The sequence below is a fragment of the Chelmon rostratus genome, chromosome 12 (genome assembly GCF_017976325.1).
Source record: "Chelmon rostratus isolate fCheRos1 chromosome 12, fCheRos1.pri, whole genome shotgun sequence".
NCBI classification, from domain to species: domain Eukaryota; kingdom Metazoa; phylum Chordata; class Actinopteri; order Chaetodontiformes; family Chaetodontidae; genus Chelmon; species Chelmon rostratus.
In genome coordinates, this window is record NC_055669.1 from 25,662,521 (window position 1) to 25,689,754 (window position 27,234).

The 27,234-nt window shown below is 45.1% G+C and overlaps 1 protein-coding gene across 2 annotated transcripts in view; it reads right to left on the reverse strand.

Annotated features, from left to right (window-relative positions):
- Positions 1-27,234, reverse strand: part of kcnq3 (potassium voltage-gated channel, KQT-like subfamily, member 3) — a 90,876-nt gene that overhangs the window by 15,152 nt on the left and 48,490 nt on the right. For both annotated transcript variants that reach the window (XM_041948827.1, XM_041948826.1), the window contains exons 2-4: positions 1,793-1,883; positions 744-870; positions 306-478 (exon numbers count right to left, since the gene is read on the reverse strand). In XM_041948827.1, the coding sequence (XP_041804761.1) occupies positions 306-478; positions 744-870; positions 1,793-1,883 (391 nt within the window). The remainder of the gene's footprint in view (positions 1-305; positions 479-743; positions 871-1,792; positions 1,884-27,234) is intronic.

The following is a 27,234-nucleotide window of genomic DNA, read 5'->3' on the forward strand; positions in this document are numbered from 1 at the left end:
TTAAATTCTAGTCTTACGACCACTCAATGCACTCTAATGCAATGCAGTGTATGTACGAGTCATGAGTTTCTGTACACAAATACAAAGAGTGCAAAGGAAAATGTATGTCATACTGCTCAGCACACAGGAACTCATTCACTGCTCACACTTCAGCTTCCTGCTTCTTGCTTTTCTTATTTCAAAGCACTGTTAGACTCCTCCTCTTCCTTCAGTTTCTATTGTTTATTCTGATGCATCACTCGCAGCTTTTCCTCGCGGCAGCCGGGCAGAAACAGTCCCATCACACCGAGTCGCTCCATTCTCACCTTGCTGTGTGCGTATATGGCGGACCCCAGCAGCTTCCAGGTGCCTCCTCTCCGGTCCATGCGCAGCATCCGCAGGATCTGCAGGAAGCGCAGGCTGCGCAGGGACGTGGCCAACACATTACCCTGGTTACGCACCGCCACCACCGGCACCGAGGCAATCAGCACGAAGATGTCTGACACGGAGGAGACACAGCACAGACAGAGCAGGAAAGTTTCTCTATGATTAATGAGTCTGACCCGACACACTTCTCAAGTCTTCTTTGTGAAGTGAAGAAGAGCTGCGGAATTAGTTCCCAACAAGAGCTGACTGAGCGCACGAGATGCTGCTGAAAAGCCGTTAATAAGATTTTGTTGCAGCACATGAAGAGCAGTTCAGTGAGTCGTGCATGAGGTGGGACTGAAGTGGAAATCTAACTTTGCTTCCTTTTAGATTTGTACCTAAAATGCACAGAGGTTTGCGAGCGAACTTCAGCCTCCCCCTCCATCCTTTGTAGCGACAGCAGCATCCTGCCGCCCAGACCCGCAGTGCAAACTCTGCTCCGAAGATGAAGATGGCGAAGGTTTCCTGTTGGGGGAAATCAAAAAGCAGCGAGATGAGAAGGAAAAAGTCGGAGTTCAGTTACATGAAGACCAAAGTGTCGAAAGTTTTTACTGAATCTGACTGATCTGATTTTTGTTCTTGTTATTCTACCTTTTGTGATGTTTGTGTCAGCTACTCAGTGTTTCATACAGTTTAATGCAAAGCACCTAAAGCTGCATTTTAGCTGAGAAAACTTTAGTGTTCTGCTCCAAAACTCTCCTGTAACCTTGAGCTAAACTCAGCAGTTAAAGTTCAACAGAACAACAAAACAGGTTTTAACTCTTCCTCCTCTTTGGGTCAGTCATACAAAGTGATGCTGCACAGTCAAACTTTGTCCAAACTGAGCTTAAATCAGTTTTACAGAAATATGTGCAGAGAGACATCTAAAATAATTCCCATTGGTGGAATGATGCAAAAAAATAAAAAATGAATCTCAAACTGTGATGGATGTTTGTCATATTAATCAGCTTTCATTCAGACACGTTACCTCTGAACCACAGTTTCTCCAAGAGAATTATTTTCCATGCAGTTGTATACAAAGATAACAATATAAAATATCATCTTAAATCATCTCCCAACCCCAACAACACTCAGCAGTTACACCACAAACATGTGGCTGTTCAAGTCCACAGAACTTTATTTAGAATGCTGGTGTCTGTGACACAGTCTGAGGACTGTGTCTCAAAGATGCAGCAGACATCTTTAAGGTTTCCATTTGATGGATGGTGCAGCAACAACGACAGCAGCAGTCTTTGGTGTGAATATTCAGAATATTTAAAGGGTAAACATCACATATCTGTAATGAAAGAACGTCAGACTGAGCGGAATAACGTGATTTTTAAACTACTTCAAGGGAAATAAAAGGGAAAACTGGTCTTGTACAAGACAACAAAAACAGTCATCTTACCAGAATAACCAGCCAGTGTGCAGACACCTTCTCGTGTTCCCTGAATGTCGTCAGTATGGCCAGAATCAAACAACCCAGAACAATCAAAAACCTGCAGAGACACAAAACAGGAAACAGCTCAGCGCAGTGTGACCAACAGCTGTTCACATACAGGAGATACAGGAGCTGGAGACAGAGGAAGAAGAAAACGCCGCCACTTCAGTCGTCTTGTCCCAATCAGTCAGTGTCTCAATGCTACCACCAGAGGGCGCTACATCTCCACAGTCCCTCAGCTGCAGCACATCATCACAACAGTCTCAAGTCCTGCAAAAACCTCCATCTTTCATGGGGAAACTTATTTTTTTTAACTAATTATAGCATCATCTCTTTCAGAGTAAAAGCCCTTTCTTTGACACAGCTGAATAAATCACACATTTATGAAGTGCCACTCAGCTGTTTTGTAAAAGATGAGTTTAAAATCAGAGCTTCACACAGCCGAGGGACTCCATCATTTATCAGTGTTACTCTGTATCAAATGCTTTTTTCACAATGTTTGATGTTTGGATCAGAGGAACAAATTAAAAATCCATTAACCCATTTATCAGATGTCACACCTCTCCAGCCACAGGAGCTGTGATGGTTTCATATATACGGTCAAGTATGTTCACAGATTTGGGGATGTAGAAGGAGTTTATCTGTATAATACTCCAGATTTGGGTTTCAATTGTGTTCTTTTAATAAAGCTGAAAAGCTTTAACAAGCTTTAACATCCATACTGTGAACTGTGTGCAGTTGTTTTCTCTGTTTCGAGTGAGCGAGACTGTTCGCTCTGCTATTAACGGCAGTGTGAGGAATACGATGAAGGTTCAGTGTTAGTCATTCTTCTGCAGGGCTGCTGCTGCATGACAAAGCCTCCAGAAACTGTGTCTCAGTTTTCGGGAACTCGCTGAACTCAAGCACCGTCTGAACCGCTACGGGCAGAACAGGCTCGAACCAAAATCCAGCGAGGACACGGGACGGAAATGACAGAATTTCCCTTTAACCTGAACAAACTGTGAGCTGGCTAACGAGCAGCGTAGCACCAGAGACCACAGCCTCATTCAGACATGTTGATGTCACATGTGTTCACCTGGTGATATGAACACACACTTGCACACTTACTTTATGAGTGGATGTGTACACACACACACACACACACACACACACACACACACACACACGAGTTATAATTGGTACATTCAGAACATTCATTTTCTTCTTCGATGCTCCACCAACTGACATCCTCAGTTTCACAGCTTAACCCTCAATTTAAAAAAGCTGAATGATCCACCGACGTCCCCTTTTATACCCTGACGTCTATATTTATCCCTTTCAGAGCTGAAATTAATTGGATACACACACACAAAATGGCTCTTTAAATTCCCGTGCACACCAGAGCACAGCCTGGCTCTATTTCAGGTAGTCTGGAGTTAACCACCCGGTTATGATATATGACTGGAAACACGGTGAGTAAACTCAATCACGTCAGCGGTTAACATACAGCCAGCGCTGCGTGACCAATATTCTCCACCATCACCTCTGTGGAAATGCTTATTTTGTTCTTTTTCAGCTCATTCGACGGCACCGCGCTCTTATAGGTCGGGCCTGATGCAGATCGAGCCGTCAGAGGTGCGATCCATTCGGGTGAACAGACCGGGGCATGCTGGGAGGCAGGTTTTACAACGTTAGAGGTTCAGCCAGGAACAATTAACAATACATTTATTATTTTATGTATTTACCTTCAGTGCAAGAAATGCTGAAAGGAACCGTCCATGTTCAGTTTAGGACTGAATCCTGCTGCCATAACAATCAATGACATTTTTATTTAAATTAATGTTAATTGCGCTGCTGACAACAGACATCCAATTAACTCTGCGGCACTAAAACACTTCCTCTTTTCTGGGAAACAGACAAAACTGATGGTTTTTCCATTTTATTTTGGGATGGACGGATGGATGGACGGAGCAAAAACGATGTCAAACACAAGCCGTAAAGTAAGCACGCTCTTTTAATGTGGGTAAACATGTTGCGTCACCCCTGACTCGTTCTGCACTAAACCAGACTAGGGTCTTTGCATGATGCTGCGTTCACTGCCCGCAGGTATTGTATTTAAACATCAGATATTTTGGTGACAAATAAATGAAATAAATTGAGTTAATAAACATTTCCTCATTATGTTAACTGAAAACAATATTCTGATCATATTACTTTTCCTTCAGAATGTATTTGGCGTTGCAAATTTGTTGCATATGAGCCTAATTTAGCTTGACAGAAGGTCAGCAGACAGATGCTAGTGCTGCTCCACACCTGAACCTGGACCAGTGCTATAACTGGACTCATTGTTCACTGCTCTTCCCCTCTATTAACACAAACACAGCGTTCATGTCTGTACTCAGATTATACACGGCTAGAAAGAGTCTCGTGAGTGGATTGATGGAAACCACTTTAAGGCACAACAAAACCAACAGCAGACAGCAACATTTTAAAAACTGAGGCAACATTGAGGCAACTCACCATTAAGTCTCTCAGTGTAACACTCTGACAAAAACGGTCTGGAAGCACTCAGAAAGTTCCAGAGGATCCACTGCAGTACAAATATTTAGTCCAAAACTTGATAATGATCCACAGAAAGATGCTTTCTCCTTTAAAATTCGCGGCCAACGTGCTAGACTTCCGCTCGCCTTCTGTTCCCCTGTTGCAACTTCCGGAAACGACACAAATGGCGCCATTTTGACCAATCACAATCTGTCACCTGAAGCTTGGCAACCAGAGAAGCCAATAACTGTTCGGTTCGTCCCATATGAGAATCCAACCAATCGCTACCCATTTTGCTGATGACTGACGCTTTGAATAGCCAATGAAATTCTGCACACCCCGATGAGCCACTTCAGTGACTATTTACATCTCCAGACACCTCAAATCAAACATTTCAGCGATAATAGGAATACTACACATGGTTTTAGGTAATAAATGTAGCAGATAGACTCAATATAAAGACATATAACCAAAATATAGGTTTAAATACTTTTAATATGAATATAGATGGCCAAATTTTAGATTTATGTAGATAAATATAATACATAATTAATCATATTTTTTCGGTTTTTATTAAACATAGACTAGTGTAAGGCTTCATGCTGTGGTCCCATTGTGTTTCCAGGTAATAAGGTCCAGATATAGTCATCTGCAAGCATCTTTTCCAAAAAAAAAAAAAAATTCAGGTGGACAAAAAAAAAACAAACCTGATATCAGTGTGATCAAACTTCTATTACTCAATGCCAGCACAGTGATTCTGACTGCTGCAGATAAAAGATCCGAGCGCTACCTTTCAACAGAGACCAGAACCATGCATGTACTCTTAATGGTTCAAGGACAGCTTCCCGTTTACTTTGGGTGTGTATTGGAGAGGCGTTTAAGGCTTGTTCTTACTGGGCTGCTGTGGGGGTGTGTTCAAACCTACCAGAATACAATAAAACAGTGGAGCATTGATTGCTTCGCCGTTTAGCCTCCTCCTCTAAACCTGTTTCTGCATCCTGAATCTTTCATGGCCGGTTGTGTTGCCATTAGGCGCTGTTGACATCTCTGAGAAGTTTCTGAAGTGCTGAACAACCATAACAACATGAATATTTTAGGGCCAAACAGCCTGGAGAGTTTTACATAATTCACCAGGAGGAAATGATAGTGGAGAGCAGACGCCGCTTGATTGACATCTGAGTAATCTGTGTTGGTTGTGTGTTTTATTGACTCTTGAAAGTCGCCACGCTGTGCGTTTTACACCACACTTCCTGCCCCCTGAATTAAACCAGAGCGTTTTTCCTCAAAGTTATCCAGAGGACAGAGATCATTCTGGAGCGAGCGGGGGAGGTCGATGTTAACTCGATATGATCCAACAGATACTGATCTGCAACGCGGCCGGCTTCAGATAGCTTGTTCAATAAAGCACACAGAGCGATGTCGATGCCCATTAGACCAGACACATCAAGAGGAGGGGGGCGGAAACCGAAGGGTGGGAGAGTATCAGCACAAAAAGCAGAAAACACGAGACTCATCAATGAGGAAAGGTGGCATTCACAGGGATTTGATTCAGAGCCTTTCCTCTCACCTTCATTTTTTGTTTAACAGGAAGTTCATGTCGAGGTTCAGTCGTGGCTGTGAGCACACAGAAATTTATAAATCAATAAAATCTGGTGTGACAAAAACCAGAGCCTGTCTGGTCAACATCTTCAGCATTTTTCCCTGAAGACGAGACAGAGCGCATATAGCACAACCACAGCTGCTTCCAGGTCTTTCTGAACACGTTCAAGTCCAATCAAGTCTCAAGTTTTAGAGTCCCACTGCAAGTCTCAAGTGGCACGACTTCACGTCTTGGAGCTATTCGATATTTTTTGTTGTCAACAAATGGCACAAAAACTCAAACCAGCAATGTGTTAGTCCGTCCCACAACTGACTTCCTGTCTGTCAGCTGCAAGCCCTTTGGTTCCGACTGAAGAGGTAAATCATTTGCTAAAACAGCTGCTCACTGCAGTTTTCATCAACGCTGGTCAGACTGGAAGAAATAATGCATTTTTTGGGACACGTTTAGGTGCTCGAGTGAGTATTTTTGGCAGCGCTGTAGATTATTACTCATCTTTTCACCATCTGAGCAGCAGCTGAAGCAGAGAAGTTTCTTACTTCACACAGATTCTTCAAGTTTTCCAGCCGCTCTAAAACACTAGAGTTATACAACATCATGGACAAAATAAAAAAAAAATCACCAATACAAAGCAGGGTTATGAGCTGCAGAGCAGGAAGTGAACATGCTCTGAGGTACAGAGGTCACCTCAGGGCAGCATCATCATCACCATCACCACAACAGTGTGAGTCAGACGCTGTAATGTTCCTGCATGCGTCTGCTGCAACACTCCATTACCTGCTGCTGGCCGAATAAATGAAGCGTGAAATCCAATCCATGATGTGATTGGCAATCAAGGGATTCTGAGAGAGCCGGCGAGACCTGCGGAGACCAGGATAGAGTGACCGAATGCAGACACAGAGGGTCAGTCTGAACCTGCTGTCTCAGGTGGAACTGGTGAAGGTAGTGCAGCTACACACACCTCACCTCAACATGCTCGAAATCAAATGACATTCAGCGTTTGTGATTGGCCTCCAGATCTGACACTTACGGTTACTGGTTACTGGAAACCAGTTAAGGTCATACTGTAGCTGAAAGAAATGTCTGCTGAGTGTCTGCAGACAGTCACCAGCAGACGAGACACAAAAGTCAGTGGAATGTATTAACCCCTTAACACCGACTGTCATGAATTCGCATCACACCACTTTAATCCACATTGCAGCTGAACCGCGCTGCATTCCTCTAAAGCCGGTTTGTGCATATTCAACACACACCTAGGAACCTTTTGCAGGCACTGGTTTCTCGTCGGACCGGTCAAAGTGAAAGAACCCCTGTTCTAATTGTTGGTTGTAAGCCAATTTTGTGGCTGTTTTGATGAAATAAATGAAATTTGAAAACACAAAAAAGATGTTTTTATCTATAGTATGTGCTACAGAAAAATTAACAAACTCCTCTTAGTTTAGGATCAATTTGAAAACAAAAACATAAAGAATTAATTTTTTTAATATAATTCTAAATAAATTCAGGCGTCAAGGGGTTAAAGGATAACTTTGGTTTTTTACAACCTGGACCTTATTTGTAGCATTAAATACGACCATTTACTCACCCAGACAACTTTGGTGGCATTTGGAGTCGTTTTGAAGAAATTAGCCCCAGAGGAGCGGCGCGTATATCCGTATAATGCGAGTACTCGGGGCATCCATGCGCAGCCTCTATATAACGCATAATCTGCAGAAACTCGTTCATATTCCAATATTTAGTTATGATGTGCTGGTGCTATTCCCCTCTGAGCCGGCGGTCGGCTAGTTTAGCTGTAGTTTGTCACAGCTATGGTTCGTTATTGCGTATTCGTAGCCGACCGCCGCAGAGTCAGCCGTGTTGTGGCCGGCTGCTCGCAGCGCCCGGCGTTCGGTAATGACATCATCCACGTCAGAGGTAGTTGTCTAGAGACGCCGGATGTTGATAACATGCCACCACGGGCTCAGAGGGGAATAGCACCAGCATATCATAACAAAATATTGGAATATGAACGAGTTTCTGCAGATTATGCGTTATATAGAGGCTGCGCATGGATGCCCCGAGTACTCGCATTATACGGATATACGCGCCGCTCCTCTGGGGCTAATTTCTTCAAAACGACTCCAAATGCCACCAAAGTTGTCTGGGTGAGTAAATGGTCGTATTTAATGCTACAAATAAGGTCCAGGTTGTAAAAAACGAAAGTTATCCTTTAACTGCATTTGCAGCGAAGTCAATCTGCTCTCGTTCCTTCAGGAAACATCTGCTTTACTTCATACTTCTGGTCAAACTCACAAATCATATTTCCAACATTTAGATAATTATAAAAAGTTTAAAAAGGCCAAAACTGAATGTGACAAACTCAAATGTGACGCTTCAGTTAAGAACAGAAGCATTTGTTTGTGTGAGCGTGTGTGCAGCGCTGGATGTTTTCATTGGTCTTAAAGGTCATGTTGCAGTAATGATGGGAGCAGCCCACCTGAACAACCCCCCCGCCTCTCGCTCTCCATTAATCCACTTTCTATCCATGGGCCCAGCGGAGGCTCGGCCCCGCTGGGCTCCCCGGTGCTGATACCACCCCTGAGGATTCCTAACAACCAATTTGCCGGCGAGATTCAATAAAGAGAGTGCAGACGATGCAATTCTGACGGTTAATTTGCTCGGCGATATGCAAACAGTGGTGGGAAAGGACAGCGGCAGCACGCCGTTAACGACTGCAGTCGCAAGGACGAGATGAGAGGCGGCGATCTTTATTCGGCCGAGGATCCCCGAGAAGAAGTTTGGAAGCGGCTTCACGCCACGACGAGGCCGGCCGGCGCCGGAAGCGTCCTGCTGACATGCTGAAATAAAGCCGATCAGGCCTGGAGGATCACCACACTCTGACAGCCGCAGTCCTCTGATTCACACACGGTTTTATCATCTCAAGGAAAAATCTGACTGATGTGAAAATGAAAAACAAAGCGCAGCCACAGGAGATGAAAACTGTCAAGAACATGAACCTTAACTTTACTGTCAAATGTCCTGTTTCATCTGTCAGATCCAGACTCATCTTTTATTTTCCAAGAGGAATAATAATTTCTATGAAAACACCACAGAGACATCAGACCCAGACTGTCCATCCCGGCCGGTTCTCACGTCTGTGTAAAAGTCGGAACGAATTATCAAACCGGCGTTATTTTGATGCCGTGAGCTCGTGTTTGGTTACCTCCTCGACTGAAAAAATGTCTTAACGTCTCCATAACAGTCGTAAGATGAAACCAACAGATATGAGCTGCGCTGAGTGTCTCCGCTGTCACTGGTTGTTGACACAAAATGCATTCTGGGACACCTGATGATACAAAGTCCACACACACACAAAGTATCCCGGATAAAGAACCTCGGCGCAAAAACACTTTGAACTTTTGACGATTCCCCGAGAACAGAGGAGAAAACAGAGGAAGAAAGGTCACTTCCTGTCTTCTTCTTCTTCTTCTTCACGCCCTCACACTGGCCTTTATTGACGACTTGACAGTTGGATTGGTTATATATTTATTGATGCTGGACAGAGTGAAGCCTGGACCCTGTCAGGATTCTGTAATTTTCCCTCAGCTCTGCCTCACGGGATACGCGACCCTAACGCCACCTCTCAACCTCAACAGGGGGTCAGATTTGCCAGCGTTTGCAGTGATCCCGACAGGAAGCCGTGTTGAGAGTGATGGATTTCTCCTCCAGCACCTCCCCCCTGCTGCTCAGGGGTGGGAGAGGAGAGGTGGATATTCTGCTTGTGATTTGGGATTTGCTGATCATGCAGAACCTGAATATCCTGACCCCTGGATATGTGTGTGTGTGTGTGTGTGTGTGTGTGTGTGTGTGTGGTGGGGGTTTTCCCATTCCCACATCCAGCATCAGCAGCATGACAGCTGACAGCTTCATACAAACATTCAGTTCACAGGAAGAGTTCAGTTATTTCATGATATCATTTTTATTTGATCATGTACAGTTTATTCATATTCACATATGATCTTCAGACGCTGTTATAATAAATAAATTGTGATTAGCATTTTTGATCAGCGTAACGTTCCTTAATGTACCTTTTCTGAGGTTGCATGTGTTGTGTTATCAGGATGAGAGGTATTAGGGCTATTATATCATTAAATTACTATCATGTGCAGATAAATCTGAGTCTGATCAGATGGTCCAGATCACATTTGGATGTGGGCTGACTCCCACGGTGGTCAGATCACAGCCAGGTGTGAACAGCGCCTGTGCAGGTGTGACGTATTATTCAGCATCACTCCTCTTCTCCTGGATGCCATGCTTGTTGAAAAATAGTTTGTGGTCATTTGATTAATTTCACATCTTTGGGAATACGCTTCACTGAAGTACGAAGACACTTCAATGATATGCGCGTTGAAGCGGCTGCTGGGGAGGGTCAGTTTCAGTTTTTCCCCTGACCCCCTGGTGGGGTAATCAGGCCCTTGTGCATGAGGAGAGGTCCCGTTCTCAGGGTTTATTGGGTTTATTGTTCTCTTCATGGAAGTCTTGGACAGGATCAACTCTGATCATCCTGAGCTGTAATGCTAGCATTAGCATCACAGCTAGTATACTAGCATGCTCTGTTAGCGTTAATCTCAAAGTGCAGCTCAGAGTCGTGGTGGACGGGGAGATTTTCACCGGTTGGTGGCTCTAGATGAAAAGTCATGTGATCACTGACTCCGTACGGGTTTCTCCTCTGAGGATGTTTGACCAGAACTCGATGACAATCCATCCAAACACAGCCGAGATATTTCACTTTGGGCCAAACGGCCGAGCAGAGAGTGAGCAGAAATCACATTAAAAACATCATTTTGACTTGTACAGAAGTGCGATATACTTTCAGGCTGACGTCTTCTTCTTCTTTGATTTAAAACTCACTGACAGCTGTTAATCTGAACTGGTGATCCTAATTCTGCGTCTCAGCCTAATCTGTAAACACTCATACCTGTGACGAACATGACAGCTACATATGAAGCTTTCTGTCAAGCAGTAAACCGGCTCAGTTTGACTTTCCTGATTCATTTGCTTTGTGTGTTTACTCGCTCCCTGACTGATGTTTGAACAGTACAAACGAGGTAATTAGTCGCACTAATCGGATTCATTAGAGCCAATTACAGAACATTTGTTAATTTAGGCATCAAAAAAGAAAAGCCACAACAGCAAATTCACATTTCCTCCAGAAGCCAAAGAGTAAAAAGAGCTTCGATGAGGCTGATTCCTCTCTGAAGCTTCTACCTGGTGGGTCGAGCAGTGTCCTTGGAACGAGCCAATCAAAATGAAGTCATCTGTGGCCCCCGGGGCCTCACGGGACCAAACTCAGATCAGCGAAGCTCTCTTTTAATCTCTCCTCCTTCTGTGCGTGCTCAATAAAGACTCCAGCGCACTCCTCTGTGATGTAAACAGGACGTCACTCGGCGGTTTGTTTTTAGCTGCAGATTAAAGTTTCCATGCTGTTCTCGTGGTTGGTTTTCATGAGATGAACTGAGCCGGTCTGTGAGGTCACACGGGGTCACTGCATCGTCAACAAGGCGATTTTAATTTACCGAGACTCATTGAAATGAGCAACAAAAGGAACAAATATAATAAGATCAGGCCGAAACCATAAACAGCAGGAGAGAAAGTTCCTGCGTGGATGTTAGATGCTAATGAGACACAGCGGCTTTAAAGCTCTGGCAGCTTGTTTGTTATTCAAATTATGTGAATTTACTAAAAAATGTGGAATATTTGAGGACAGACTTTCTTTGTGTGATGGAGTCTCACAACACTAAAATAAACAGGAGCCAGATGGGCAAGAAATGAATGGCATCAGGAAGAGTCAGTGAACTGCAGGAGCAACCCCGTCGCCTGGAAACCACAGTTTTTAACACTCATCTGCATTCAGAGTTACATCCTAATGCAATCGCTGCCTGGATTATGTTCAGAGTTGATGTTTGCTTGAGTGAATGAACGAACTGTACGCTCCTGCACTGCGCTGGAGTCTCAGGGAGGTGGTCGGGGTGGATGGAGGGCGCACAAAGTGCAGGACCGTGATCAGAATCCAGAAAACCGAACCTCCTGGGAGCGACGGGGGTGCTCTCTCAATGCAGAGCTCACATCAGGCACACATCAGCAGAAGACAGCTGGAGAGTGTGTGTGTGTGAGAGACGTTAAAGGGCTTCTGCTCGTGAATCTCACAGATCAGAATAATTTACCGTCTTTGAGCCGAGCTTCCAGACAACACGACGAGCTAATGCTACCTGCTGCAGGTAAAGTGATTCAGGTCTATCAGCTGTTTCTGTCCTCTGTTTTAAACAGTTGTGACTTTTCCCCCAGTTTCCTCTGCAGGGGAAACTGACGCACTCGGTTGACCTCATCTTTGGGGAGTTAGGACCAAATCTCAAATCCGACCGTTAATTATCTTAGATTTCCTGACCGTGTAATTAGGGTCATTACAAAGGAAATGAGGTTCAGTAACGCCTCTCTGCCGCTTCAGTAATGGACATTAAGATGAGTGGAAGACAAATATGGCTGCCACAATCACATTCAGTGAGATCTGAATGTTTCTGAAGTGAAGCAGAACGAGGACAAAGAATCTGCAGAATGTTTGGACCAGATTACAGATGTGGAGCGATCCTGAACCTTTACTCTGAAATAAAGTCCGCCTTAAAAGTTCCAGGATTTTACTTCAAACGGGTGTAAACATGCTGAAGGCAGGTGGAGTTTAGCTCCTCTGTCTTTGTGTTACGACATGGTGAGAAAGGAAAGGAAGGAAGGACAGATTGAAAGTGAAGAAGGGAAGGAGGGGTGACAGAAACGAGACGGAAGAAAGGACAGAGAGGGAGTCTGAAGTGCTGAGGGAAGGAAGTGAGGAAGGGAAAAAGGAAGGATAAAGGAAAGGGACGAGGACAGAATTGCTGCAGAGACGACAAAGTGAGGACAGGGGGAAGGAAAGAAGGACAAAAGCAAGGCAAGAAAAAAATGGACAGAAACACAGAAGGAAACAAAGCAAGGATGAAGGGCAGGGGAAGAGGGAGACGAAGGAGGACAGATGTGCTGAAGGAAAAGAACAAAGAGTATAGGGAAGGAGTATAAACCTTCAGGCAACACCTCGACTCCTCTCGCGGCCCTGATAGGAACAGACGGCCCTGATAGGAAACTCCACCTTTCACCACCTCGTGGTGCAGAGCTGAGTGTCGGAGAGACGGACCGGACCACAGCAGCGACTTCCACCTCTGGCCTCGCGTTTATGATCCATCGTCCCTAAAGGGCATCGCTCGCTCATCAATCAATACCATTCATCTGACGCCGTAACATCCATCAATCAGCCGCGCCTCGCCGTCACACTCGCGGCCCGTTCTGAAGTTATTAACGGCAAAACAGAGCGATGGTGACAAATCACGCTATTAAGCGTCCGGAGGGAAGCTTTTTAACGAGCAGCCGTTTGTGTTTGTTTACCGGAGTTATGAAACCAGACTTATTGACCCAATTCCAAAGCCGCGAGTTATCGTCATCGTCCACTGGGAGGGGGCGTCGCCGCCGCCAGCTGTCTCTGAGTGGATGCGAGGGAAATGAAAATAAATGTCCGTCAGCTTCCGTCCTGATACGTAACCGATGACGGGAGGCCTTTTATGATCGGTGCTCGCCGCGGGTGAGAGGACAGGGAGGGGGGGTCCTGTTAGAGCACTTTACATCTGACATCCCTTTATTTTACTTCCTCTGTCTTTAGTGCTGCTCTTGTAGGGCGTCGATCTGCAGCAGCAGATCCACTGCGAGGACAACGGCATCGTTTTTAGTCTGGAAATGTGAAAACACAAGCAGCTGTTTGTCTTAAAGAAAAGATTTTAAAATATTTTAAACTTGGATTTAAATCAGGAACCATCGGGTACGAGTGCGAGCAGACATGTGACGGCCATGATCAGCCCTCCACAGATTAATACTGAGAGTCAACACACGGCTTCAGCGACGACATACATGAGCAAAACAAGCATCAGCGTGAGTCCAGCACATTCAACCAGTAGACATACGCTGCATGTGTTTCCACTTTTCCATCAACAGGAAATAAGAGAGCAGGTGAAGTCAGCCCGCCATCATTTCATATGGAGCGATCACAGCTTCACAGCGTGAGTTCGTTCATTGATTCAAGCAGGTAGAAACGGTGGCGGCTGGACTGGACCAGGTCGGACCTGGTGGCACGAAGCGTTTCACAGTGACAGCGAGGCCACGGGGAACCAGTCTGAACGCCTCGTCATTCTCTCGCCATTATGTTGCGCGATCAGCTTTTACTTCGTAATCATACGTTCAAGCAGAAAACTTCTCCACTGCCAGTTTAAGCTACCAAATAACTTATTACAGGTGTCACGCATTAAAACCATGTTGGGATTTCTTTAATGTATTTGAAATATTTTGTTGTGTTTGTAAAATGTTGAGAACCCGATGTGTTTTCACAGACACAGAACAGGGATCACAGGTGGATCCGGACCAAGCCGACACCACTCATGGAAAAAGGTTTGGATCCCCGTTCAAACAGTCGAGACGTAAAAACAACAAAAACAGATTATGATGAACAGACTCCATCTCACATCACTGCCCGTCCACGTGCTCAGCAACAAATCCCACGAGTTCTCGCTTCTGGCATCCTGTGAAAGCCTGATGGGAGCTGCAGTTCTTCAGTGCCGTCAAAATAATTATCTTCAAGTGAGAGGATGTTCCAGTTTTTACTGTCCACAGGATCCACCAGACACAGATCCACCAGACACAGATCCACCAGATCCAGATCCACCAGATATAGATAAAGATCCACCAGATCCAGATCCACCAGATCCAGATCCACCAGACACAGATCCACCAGACACAGATCCAGATCCACCAGATACAGATCCACCAGACACAGATCCACCAGATACAGATCCACCAGATACAGATCCACCAGATACAGATCCAGATCCACCAGATCCACCAGACACAGATCCACCAGATCCAGATCCACCAGATCCAGATCCACCAGACACAGATCCACCAGATACAGATCCATCAGATACAGATCCACCACAAAAGGATCCATCAGATACAGATCCACCAGATACAGATCCACTGTATTCATAGCCTCAGAGCCTCAGCATGTTTTATTTTTTCAGGAAGACGGTGAAATAAAGCATCAATTAGAAACAGTTCACAGCAGCACCAGAGGCCAGCAGAGGGTTGGGACTTTGGCTCTCAGGAGGAGTCTTTGACTCTTGTGTTTTCCCATAACATCCACGGGAGCAGGGTCAAATCAGATCCTGTTCAGGATCCATCAGCCCACATAATTCTGCATTTTGGCATCTGTTTTTTGTCGGATGTTGGATATGGGATCGGGATGACACACTGCATGCGGTGCATACATCCAACAGTCCACAGCTGCGTGATTCAGCGGGGCCTCCGACGAGCCAGAACCTTTTCACTGACTGACCGGGTCTCCGAGGGCTTCGCCTGCCAAAGGCTGTAATTTGTCACCTGAGTGCCCTCGAGGCCGGGGAAGCCATTACTGGCTTGGCAGGAGGAGGTGTGAGCAATCAGTGACAGCCGGACGGCAGCGCCGCTCATTTCCACAAACACACCTCAGCTCTCAGCCCGCTAACCCTGATATCTGTCTTACCCTGTCTGTCTGTCTGTCTGTCTGTCTGTCCAACTGTCTGTCGGTCCGTCTGTCAGTCTGTCTGTTTGTCCGACTGTCTGTGTCTGTCTGTCTGTCTGTCTGTCTGTCTGTCTGTGTCTTACCCTGTCTGTCTGTCTGTCTGTCTGTCTGTGTCTTACCCTGTCCGTCCGTCCGTCTGTCTATCTGTCTGTCTGTCTGTCTGTCCATCTGACTGTCTGTTTGTCTGTCTGTCTGTCTGTCTGTCTGTCTGCCCATCTGACTGTCTGTCTGTCCGACTGTCTGTCTGTCCATCTGACTGTCTGTCTGACTGTCTGTCTGTGTCTTACCCTGTCTATCTGTCCATCTGTCTGTCTGTCTGTATGTCCATCTGTCTGTCCGTCCGTCCGTCTGTCTGTCTGTCAGATGCAGTTTTTGGCAGATCAGCAGGATGGACTTTGCTCCTGATCCTCCCACCATCAAAAAACACCATCTTAGTGCACAGGGGGGGCACACCTGGGTTACATTATACCACCAGTGTGACGAGTATGAATCCCCAAAACAGAAAGCTAACTTCACATAGAAATTAGAGCCTGAAGTCGTCTCGGCTATTGAGCGATGAAGACGTGTCTAAACCACCAAATTAAAATATTTCATTAATATTAAAGTTAATATCAAAGCTGCTTCCCATCCTGTCTCACATGTGGTTAGATTTAGGTTAATAAATACGTTAACCTCTTTGGGAAGGATGGCGACTTTAGTTCCATTTAAAAATGGGGATGTGTCCTCCGTGCCTCAGACTTTATGTCCCATTGCTGTGTGGACAGATCCCTCTGCTAGTGTTGGGCAGATGGACGGATATGTTGTTATCAGCCTTCATCTAACTCTGCTAATTAAAGGTTTATTTAAACCAAACCAGAGTTGATCTGCACATTCACTGTTGGTCCAAATTAGATTTCCAAATGAACTTCACAGGTGATAAAGAATTTAAAAAAATGGAGCACAAAATGTGAGCAGGAGTAACGCCTCCTGTTAGAGATACAGTAGATGTGACAGCTTTTTCCTCTCGTCTCACATTTAAACACTCGGGGGTTCGTTTAAATCACAGAAAAGTGGGAAAGCCTTCTTCTGTTTTGTCTTCGTCAGAGTCAGTCAAAAACTGGAACTGGAAATACATTGAAATGTAAGACAGGTAAGTAAGGTACTGTGTGACGCTTGAAGATTTGACTTTGTTATAGTCCTCCACTCATGCGTCTTTACTCTCGTTACATCAGGAACCACAATGGAAATAAGTCACGTGCTTCACTGCCTCATCATCATCACCCTGTTGTAAGATGCTCTGGATGAAAGCATCGGCTAAATGAATGAAATGTAAAGCAGCTTTAGCAAAAGTGTAAATATGTGTGGGGAGGAGTCAGAAGAAGTGCAGTGAGCAGTGTTCCTCTGAGGGGTGTGAGGGTCATCCTGCTGGTTCATTAATGGACACCTCGGTGGCCGCTGTCACTCACACTCTCTCTCTGTTCTCTGGAAAAGCAGAGGCTGGTTGCAGAGGAAAGGAGCCTCGAGTTCACCTGACAGCTCTGGAAATCACTGTGCTCTGACCTTGGCCGGTCGGGGTGGTGATGCCTGGAGGCGCACTCATTAATCCTGGAACGCAGTGGACATGCAGTTCTGTCCCAGTAGAGTACAGTAGAGACAGATGACGCAGACGGACAGGAAGCAGCAGGACTCGACGGGAACGACCAGGCTTTTAACGGGAAGAAGATGAGGCTGAAGGTGTGTTGGACTAAGATCTAATCATAAAGGTCAGAGCTGATGAAATCTGTTTGTGCAGCTGAAAACATCTTAACCTTTGTCAACGATTCATTCTCATATTTGCACTTTCACTGCAGAGAAAACCACGAAAACGGCCGAGTCAGCAAATGTAGCTGTGATAAATAAGGCCTGACGCCTTCTGTTGTTTAACACGACAGACTGTGACGTTACAGCTCGCACATATTTACCGCTGTCCGGCGTTCTGCTGCAGAGGTCACTCTGCACATAAACACTGAGGCCATAAACTGTGCGCTTCAAGTTTGTGAACTACTGAACTATTTACTATCCGTGCAAAAAGCCACCGTGTTCACGGTCACAGCTGCACAGCTGAGGCTGATGGTCAGGGCCGACCGCGCCGGTCAATGTGGTTTCAACATGGCGGCAACTCCGTGCACAAAGCAAAGGTTTTCTGTTCTCCTCACCTCGACCTCATCAACACCTTTGAGATGGACTGGAACGCCGGCAGCGAGCCAGGCGTCATCGGCCAACATCAGTGGCTGACCTCGGTACAGGTGCTTTCAGACAGCGAGCGCTGCCGCCATTGTTCTTAATATAAACCCAACAGCAGGGCAGCAGCGGAGGACAGAAGGCGGCTGCTGCTCGTGTGACTGGTGCAGCTCTTTGCCGCCGCTGGAGTTAATGATGCTCCAGTTATTTCGCTCGCTGTTTGACCACTGCAACCGCGCAGTCAGCTGGAGGAGGAGCTTCCTCGCCAGCAGAGAACAAACAGATCAGGTTGAGGTGGAGCGAGTAGCTGTGAAGACGAATGGTTAACAAATTCACCCCTCCCTTCAGGTCAGTCCACTTCAGACCTCAACACCAACATCTGGGTTGACCACGAGAGAAACTGACTCATTCTGGTGACTGTTTCCTCTCCTTTAAGCAAGAACTGCCGTGTAATGACAAGGCGGTCGGCAGCAGGCTGCGGTGTGCAGGACGAGCTGCAGCGACGGGGGGGGCGGCCTGCTGAAAGCACCTTCTCCACATCTTCTCCAGAGTGGAAGCAGCTGTAGCACCGAACTCATTACAAAAGAAGCATTTAGTCTAATAAAGCTGAAAAATTCTGTTTTCTGTCCGACATCTTTATTCTGCGGAGTAGTCAAATGCAGCGTGCTGGATCATTGCACCCCCCCCCCCCCCAACCACCACCACCACCACTAAGCCTGGGATGACATGCATTGTGCATCTCCATGGCAACTGCTGCTCATTCCACTCTCGTTGGAGTATCCCTCAGTCTCCAAATCACCATGGCGACACCTGCGCTCGCTTCCCTCCCTCCCGTCAGTCCTGTCAGGGATCGCCGGGATCGTACCTCGTCTACGTGCGTTTCCATGGCGACGCTCGACAGCAGCCGCGCCGCGGGGTGAGCGGGTTCAAGGTAGCGCGCGTGGCGTGACGCGATTGGTCCGTTTTAGGAGCAGAGAGGCTCACGGCAGACGGCGAGAGTAAAGTCTGCTGTGTCTGTCTTTAACCGTTCAATCAATACACAGTGATACATGAGAGGAAGACAACGGGTACTGCCTCATACAATCCTTCTGTAAATAAACCTTCTGTTTGTATTTTCAAGTTTTAGGAACAACTTGTTAATTCCTGCTTGCTGTAATCAGAGGTTTCTTTCATTAGGGCTGATTTCTTTTATCAGGTACAATCATGTGAAATACTCAACAGCTATTTGTAAAGAGGACTTTGTACAACCCGAGCATGATGGATGATTCAATAATACAGAGTCGACCTCTCAGCCATCTGACCGCAGCTTCTGTGGCTTTCAGCTGCCACTTCGACTCCTCACAGTGCCTCAGCTCCAACTATGACCTCGGCTCTTTCAGTCAGTGTGTTTGAACAGCCACTTCAACGCTGCTCGCTGCTTCAGCTTCAGTTATTAAACTGCCACCTCAACTTCTTTCAGCTTCACTTTCCTTCATCGACAACTTCAAATACTTTTTTTCTTATTTTTTGCCTTATTTATCAGCTGTATTAGCTACCAGTTGGCTCAGAGGTCCACAGTTTTCAGCCTGAAGCAGAGACGATGCGACCAGCAGCGATCTGTTTTCCCGCATGCATGGAGAGGAAGTCACGGCCCCCCGGGTCATCCTGGGATACGACCGGCTCCCTCAGCTGTGAAGGAGCGAGATGCTACCAGAAACATTTCTGTTCTCATTTTAAAAATGCAGAATGCCAATTTATCACAACACAAAGTCCCTTTATGTTCAGCCTGAGAGAGGCAGAGGACATTATCGTTTGTATCCGGGAGGTGCGATGATCCAGCCAGCAGGCGGCTGTCGTCTTGCAACATGTGACGCCTGTGTGGTGGTAAACGCAGCCCTCAGGTCATCATGGGACGCCGGCAGAGGACGGGGGTGTCAATAACAGGATGAGTTGCATTAAAAAGACTAAAGTCTATGAGCAGCTGTGCAGGAGATGTAACGGAAACATGACATTTTCAGATAGAATTTGTGGGGTAAATTGTTCCGAGCATCACAAACACTGAAAAAATTTGTGTATTTTTATTAATCTGAGGTGCAAAGTCCAAAAAATGGACCTGAAAACATGGACACCTGAGGGGTGTGCTCCATGAACAACTTTCATGGCGATGAACCATTTTGGTCACCAATGGCGTCATGGCTGAGGAGACACCGACCAATCAGACACTGAAACATGCAACAGAAGCAGGCCACAGTCCCGCCCAGCCTGTGTGACTGACAGCTGATATAAAGGATGCGAGGAGATGAGACGCCACAGAGACAGGCTGACTGAAAGTGTGAAATGTTTGATATCGATGGAGCTCAGCGAGTGAGACGGACAACGATTTTCATTAATTGTGCCCTGAAATTATTAATTTGTGCAGCGGAAGTATTTTCATCCTGCTCTTCACTGTGTTCAACAGTGGAAATAAACCAAGACAAGACACGGGAAGAGTTTACGCCGCTGAGATCGTTGGATCTGACTCTGTAGACTGAACCCTTTTTTTAACTACTATTTTCTAGGTCTAGAACATTCAAGATCATCAAATGAGGAGATTTGAGAGCACAAATTGCTAAACAAATATTAATTTGACGAAACAATTTATCAGAAATGTCAGTTAGCAGTCAGTTACTTCGTGTATTTCTAAGAAACCGGTGCGGGAGCAGTAATCTGCCTACTAATCTACCTACAATCACATTCATTCGTTCATTTAGAATGACAATAGAAGATCCTCGGCGAGAGCCCGTCACGCTGCTTCTGGCCAGATGGATTCTGGGTGTAATCACACGTACTTAAACCCGACCGTTCCCGCCGTGCTGAGACCTCAGCTGACGACCCGGAGACGCCTTCGCCGCCGTCTCGCTCAGATTTATGACTCCACATCCAGCCTGTGAAAAAGCTATTTCTGCCGCTCTTAACGGTTTATTTCCCATGATAACCAGGCGCATATATCACGGCGAGCCGCGAGGGGCTTCGTGTCTGCGTGTGTTCGGACGGCAGAGTGTGTGAGGGTCTCCTCTCCTGGCGACGGGAGGAATGTTTGGGAAGGAAATATATTTCTGTGCGGGCGGGAGGAGACGAGGAGAGATCTGCACAGGATGAAATACTTCAGTACAAACGCTCCACTGCTGTATGTGAGTCAGGGAGAGAGCTATCGTACTTTTCCCTCTACTACATTTATATAATGGCTGTCAGATGAATAGCAGCTGACGTGCAGTTAACTGAGGGATTTCAGGGCCCCCGCACCGTTCGCTGCTTTGCCCAGCTGGTGATCCAGCCTCGCTGTTACCTTAAATCACATTTTAAATACGGTTCTTGTCTATGGAGTCTGGAGTGTGCCGCTACATCAGTTTAATGAACTCAAAGCAAAAATGTAAATGTTGAAGATAGGAAATCTTTCCTGCCACATGCCATTACACTGTACAATAACAGCTGAAAATAATAATAATAATAATAATACAATACTTCTTACCACTACTGCTTGCTTTGGATATTTTATTATTATGTATATAATTTTTTACTGCTTGCTATTTCGATATTTTATTATATATAGTTTGTTCTTACAGTCACGGTACACTTTATTTTCACTGCCATTTGCATTTGATATTCTTTTTTGTGCAATACTTTTACTACTGTTTACTATTTGGCTATTTTATTATTATTGTTATGTATATAATCTTTTTACTGCTCGCTATTTTTATATTTTATTATGTATGGTTTGTTCTTTATAGTCTTATTTTCACTTATCTCACTGTGTGTAATGCTGCTGCTGCACTGCAATTTCGCAGCTTGGGACAAATAAAGTATATCTATCTATCTATCTAAATGTAGATAATCACTGTTTGGTATTAGGATGCTTATAACTGCGTTATAAGACATCAAACATGGTGAAATGATCAGTAACAACATCAAACAAACTTGAAGCTTTGCAGGTTTTCTGTTTTTAAATCTCAGTGTGAAATTTTGGATTTGTTATTTCGAACTGTTGTTTGGACAAAATGAGCAATATGAAAGTCTTTGTGAATGTACGGTGGCCTTTTGTTGACATTTTAAAGACTGAACAATGAATTAAAATCATATTTTTAAAATCTATAAATGCATCCCCAATCAATAGCTTCTCAGAGCTTTTAACACTTCCTCTTCCTGCTGGCCCTCAGGAAGCCCCTGCACCTCAGACTGGGAAACCCTGGTTCAAAGCAGGAAGCACAACCAGTTGACCTCATGAGTTCTTCTTCCACAGCGTCAGCCCGATCGATGGTCGTCCCATTGCAATAATGAACGCATCGATATCAATACCATTATCACAAGAGTGCAGCAGTGTTTCCTAATAGCCTCCACAACGATTTTTCAAAATGATCTCCGGGTTTCTGCCGTTCTCCGTAATCCATCAGTCATCAATGAGCGTTAATGATCACTCAGCCGGTGTTGTGCTTGTGCAGGACTGACAGAGAATCAGGATCATTTATTCAGTGCAGGAATGAAGACGATGGAGGATAAGCACCGAGAACAGCAGCTAATACAAATCAACAACACGTTGACGTACAGAGGTCAGACAGACAGAAAGAAGAATGGAACGAACACGAGTGCGATCAGGGACTTTGTAATGACGCACAGCAGCAGAGTGTGAGTCTTCATGCGTTACTCTACTGTCCTGTTGTGTCATTCCTTCTACGACTGCGAAAAGTGTGCGTGAAACAAAACTACAACCAAAACAATGAAAAGATGACATGATGACACACAACGATGAAAATCCTGCCGTCAAAGACAGATGAGCGAGACAAACGATTCGATGAGCAAGATGATGGCATAGAAAGCAACAACAGCGAAGGCAATAAACACTCTGAACAAACTTAACTGAGGACCAACGAACGGAGCCCCGGAGATTACATGGTAAAAAAAAAAATTAAAACGTGCGCACAAGATACTAATCCGTTCCCTCAAGATAGTAACTCGTCCCACAAGATAGTAACTCGTTCCCTCAAGGTAGTAACTTGTTCCCTCAAGATAGTAACTCATTCCCTCAAGATAGTAACTCGTTCCCTCAAGATAGTAATCTGTTCCCACAAAATACTATTTCGTTTCCTCAAGATAGTAACTCGTCCCCACAAGATAGTAACTCGTCCCTCAAGGTAGTAACTCGTTCCCTCAAGGTAGTAACTCGTCCCACAAGATAGTAACTCGTCCCACAAGATAGTAACTCGTTCCCTCAAGGTAGTAACTTGTTCCCTCAAGATAGTAACTTGTTCCCTCAAGATAGTAATCTGTTCCCACAAAAAACTATTTCGTTCCCTCAAGATAGTAACTTGTTCCCTCAAGATAGCAGAGTCTCTACAGCCTGCCATAATCTGTGTACGGGGCCCCATGCCTACACGATGTTCCTAAGGAGAGTGTCTTTTCTTTGGCTTTAGCCCCTCTAATGCCTCTTCCTTAGACCCCACAGAGGGTGCGCTGGAGCTGTCTGTGTGCAAATTATACCTATTTCATGGCCACAAATTATTATTTTGTGAGAACGGATTACTATCTTGAGAGAACAAATTAGTATCTTGAGGGAACAAATTAGTATCTTGAGGGAACAAATAAGTATTTTGTGGGAACGGATTAGTACCCTCTGCGCACGTTTTAATTTTTTTTTTTTTTACCATGTCATCTCCGGGGCTTCGTACCAACGCGTGCTGGCTGAAAGATAAAATTAACTCTGCTGATGGAGCTGATGATGAAACGGTTTGTTTCCCCATCATGTGCACTAAATATGCAGAAATCTTCCTTTAAACCACTGCAGCACAGAAACAATGAAAACAACTCATGTGATACAAGGACAACATGACTTCTGAGTTAAGAGGACATGCTAACAGTGGACCATACATCACCGCTGTCACGTTTCCAGAGAAAATGACCTTTCTCTGTATTTGAACGCCGTCTGGTAAAAGTTGAGCTTCCTGTTTACTTTCACCCTTCGAACAACTTTCTCCGTCCTCCAGTCTGAAGCCCAGCGCTGAGCTACGAGCCGCTGATTGGTTCACTTAGCAAACAGCCGATTCAAACATCCGTAACTGTCGATCTTTAACAGACAAACAGAACACCTGTGCAAATTTAAGCTTTTAAATGGAGACAACAGGTAAACGGTCCAGTGAGTCGGTCGGTATGCCAACACGTCCTGTGGGACACGTGGCAACAGGTGGAACAGTCCATGTGTCAATAAATCCTCCGTTCAAGAAAAATAAAGCTGCCAAAGACGTTTGCTTTGAGACGATGGGCCGAGACATTAAATGTGAAAGATCAGAAGACAGAAAAACTTAGCTTTCAACTCTGTGAAGCTCAACGTGAAACAAACCCACAGAAGGATGGATAAAGGTTGAGGTCCTCAGCCTGCAGCTGATTGGGGTCAGAGTGTGTGTCGGAGGTCGTATCTTTTTGTGTGTGTGAGTGTTTTTGAGTAAGGAAGGTCAGGATGTTAAACAATGTAGCTTAAGGTGGACAAAAACATACAAAAACAAGCTGTGAAGACGTAAGAAACTCAGCGTTTTCTGGACCGATTAGGGCCACAAAGTAAAAAGTGTCATATTTAATGTGATTTTAATGCAAGTTGTAAATCTGTTTAAGCCAAGAACCTGCAGAGGATAAAACCACCTTTTACTACAAAGATATGTCTTCTGTGTGAATTAAAGCCTCTTATCCAGAACAGAACTGCAGATGCATTTATCTCAGAGCAGTAACTCAACACGTCCATTCGTGACCGGACGAAAACTGGCCCGTGGCATGAAGGAGGCCGGTGGACTTCAAACATTATTCATACAAGCGCGATCGTTTCAATCAGAGAAGAATCCGCTTTCATCTTTGTCCCCGTTTAATGTCATCTCATTTTTACCTGAGAAGACCTTTCTTCTTCTGCCCGCGAAGAACATCCTGCTCCTCATTTCACTAATTCCTTCCCCGGAGGAAACCACAGCTCATTGTTTCCGCTTTAAAATCGTTCTAAATTCAGCGCTGAGCCGAGAGTCGCGTCAGTTCGTGTGATTCAAGCAGCGATGAAGGCGTTGTTGTATTGTGTTGTGGACTTCCACCTCAGGCTTGTCAAGAAGCCAAAGATCTTCCTTGAGTAACTTTGCAGTTTTACGAAAATCTGAGCAACTGCTGGTGAAATACCCTCAAAGTGGCTGTGTGGTCAAGCTAAAGCTAAGATGAGCTCCACGTTAAAGGTCCGGTGTGGAGCGTTTTCAGGATCAGAGCCACAGTTATTCATGCAGGACGGCCGCTAAACGCTGCAGCCCGTGCAGGGCGTCTGTCCTGGAGCTGACAGCGACACGCCGCAGACACGCTAACAGCCTTTTTTTTTTAGCTTGTTCTAATTAAGCTGCTGCGACACAAAGAGAATGAGTTATGATGACTAACCACAAGCGTTTAATCACAAACACAACGAGCAGAGCAGCATCTCACAGGATGAAGCTGACGGAGGTGATGGCTGCTGGTTAAACCTCCGACTGTTGCTAGCGTTTGACAGAAACATGTTCGTCATCTCCACTGTGTGACTCGTGTCAGGGTTTATTTTCACAGGTCATTCAAACATCATGTATTTCCTGAGGGTGTGTTTAGTCTCCTGTAAAAGGTTCCTGAATTGAATTAATGGCCTTGTGTGGAAGCTGGAGGCCATTATGGAGCAGCAGGAAACAGCACCTGTAGGTTGGTTGGCCACCTGTCCAGTGTTCCTCCAAACAAACAGGGGGCAGCACATCACTAGAGTCATCGCCAACTGCTGCTCACTGCACGCTTTGTTGTAGCTGGTAGCTGCCATTAGCTAGTTAGCTCAGTTAGCCTTACAGCTAGCGGACCGAACACAGCGGTGCCGACCAGGAGAACCGAAGCACAGCTGCTGATTGTTGTAACGGCAAAGACAAGATGGTTTTGATGAGTTTTGTTTTGTTTCTGTTGAGTTTGAATGAAACGTGATTTACAATTATTTAATTTAGCAATTAAACTCGTCTTAGTTCAGTAAAAGAAAGGTAGAAGAAAAATATAACAGAATAACACAACACTGTATTTGCCCCTGCACCACAATCTAAAAGATTGCTTTGTTGCCTTCGCATCAATTGCTATTCAACTGTACCATCTTTTTATTGGAGTGGTTAAGCATACGTTGTCACTTATACAGTAAATGTTTCACTATTTTATTTGATTTGAAAACATCTCGAGCAGAGTGTGACGGTGTTTTCAGTCATAAGGCTGCTGCAAGGCTTCACCCAGCCCCAACAAGCCCACCAATCAGAGGACTAGGACAGCTAATATGTGGCCTGAAAAGCAAAACCTGGGGCAAAATAAGTCCATGAACGACTCACCACTGCTAACGAGGCTTAATATCATCGTGCACGCATGCAGTAATAATTGAACCTCGATGAATGAATCAACATTTTTATCAATTCTCCGATTCTCTGGTCCGGATTTTGCCAGCTGAACAGACAGATTAGAGGGATTTTAGAGAGAAAATGAACTTTAAACAGCTTTAAAACAAATTAAATCCACTTTGCTTCCTGTGACATACATAAACGGGCAGGGTCACGTCCTTTTGAGGAAGCATCTACTACATTATCCAGATCAGTGAGTGGAAGCTGTTTGGACAATAAAGAGGTAACTACATTTGACTGAGACTGTTGTACGAGTGCTGGTTCCTTTACTGTCCAAGTTTAAGAAATGACTTGTTTCTACTCATTGAAATCATCATTGTTTGACCCTGTTGTGACTGCTGATCACCCTGTCATCTGTATATTGTACAGATCTCAAGAACTCAGATGCAGTTTTAAATCATGCCACATCTGCAAACATCAGAATCCGTGAAAAAGCTCAGAACTGTGGAGGAAAATCGATACGAGGCAGCAGAGTGGCCTGGAGGATAGAGGAAGTGTCCTGTGAGCGGAAAGCTACAGGTATCTTCATGCAAAGAAACAAACCCTAATTGCACTGTGTGTGATTACAGCGTTTGAAGTCCTCTAAAAATTCTTCAAAGAGAATTTTGAACAGTGATGACGGCAGCAGTGCAACACGTCACCTCCTCCTCCCAAAACTACCAGAGCGACAAGCTCCTGCTCTCGTCTCTACGTCCTCTTCAGCAGGCCGCTGCTGAAAGTGAGCAATGAGCAGATGTGTCAATGCTGACGAGAGCAATAAGGCGCTTTAAACAAATTATACAAGATGGAAATCGCACCACAACTTAAATTTTTGCATATTTCTGTAAGATTTTTTGTGTAGTGAGTCTTTAAAACTGTAGTATTCAATATTTGATAACCTATGACAGACAGATTATAATGTGAATACAGAAAATGCAGAGTTGATATTTGGGGGTGTTAAGGATACGCCACACTCAGCTCAGCAGAGATTAGGGAGTGACAGTATCTGATGAAACAGTAAGCGACTGCAGCAGATACA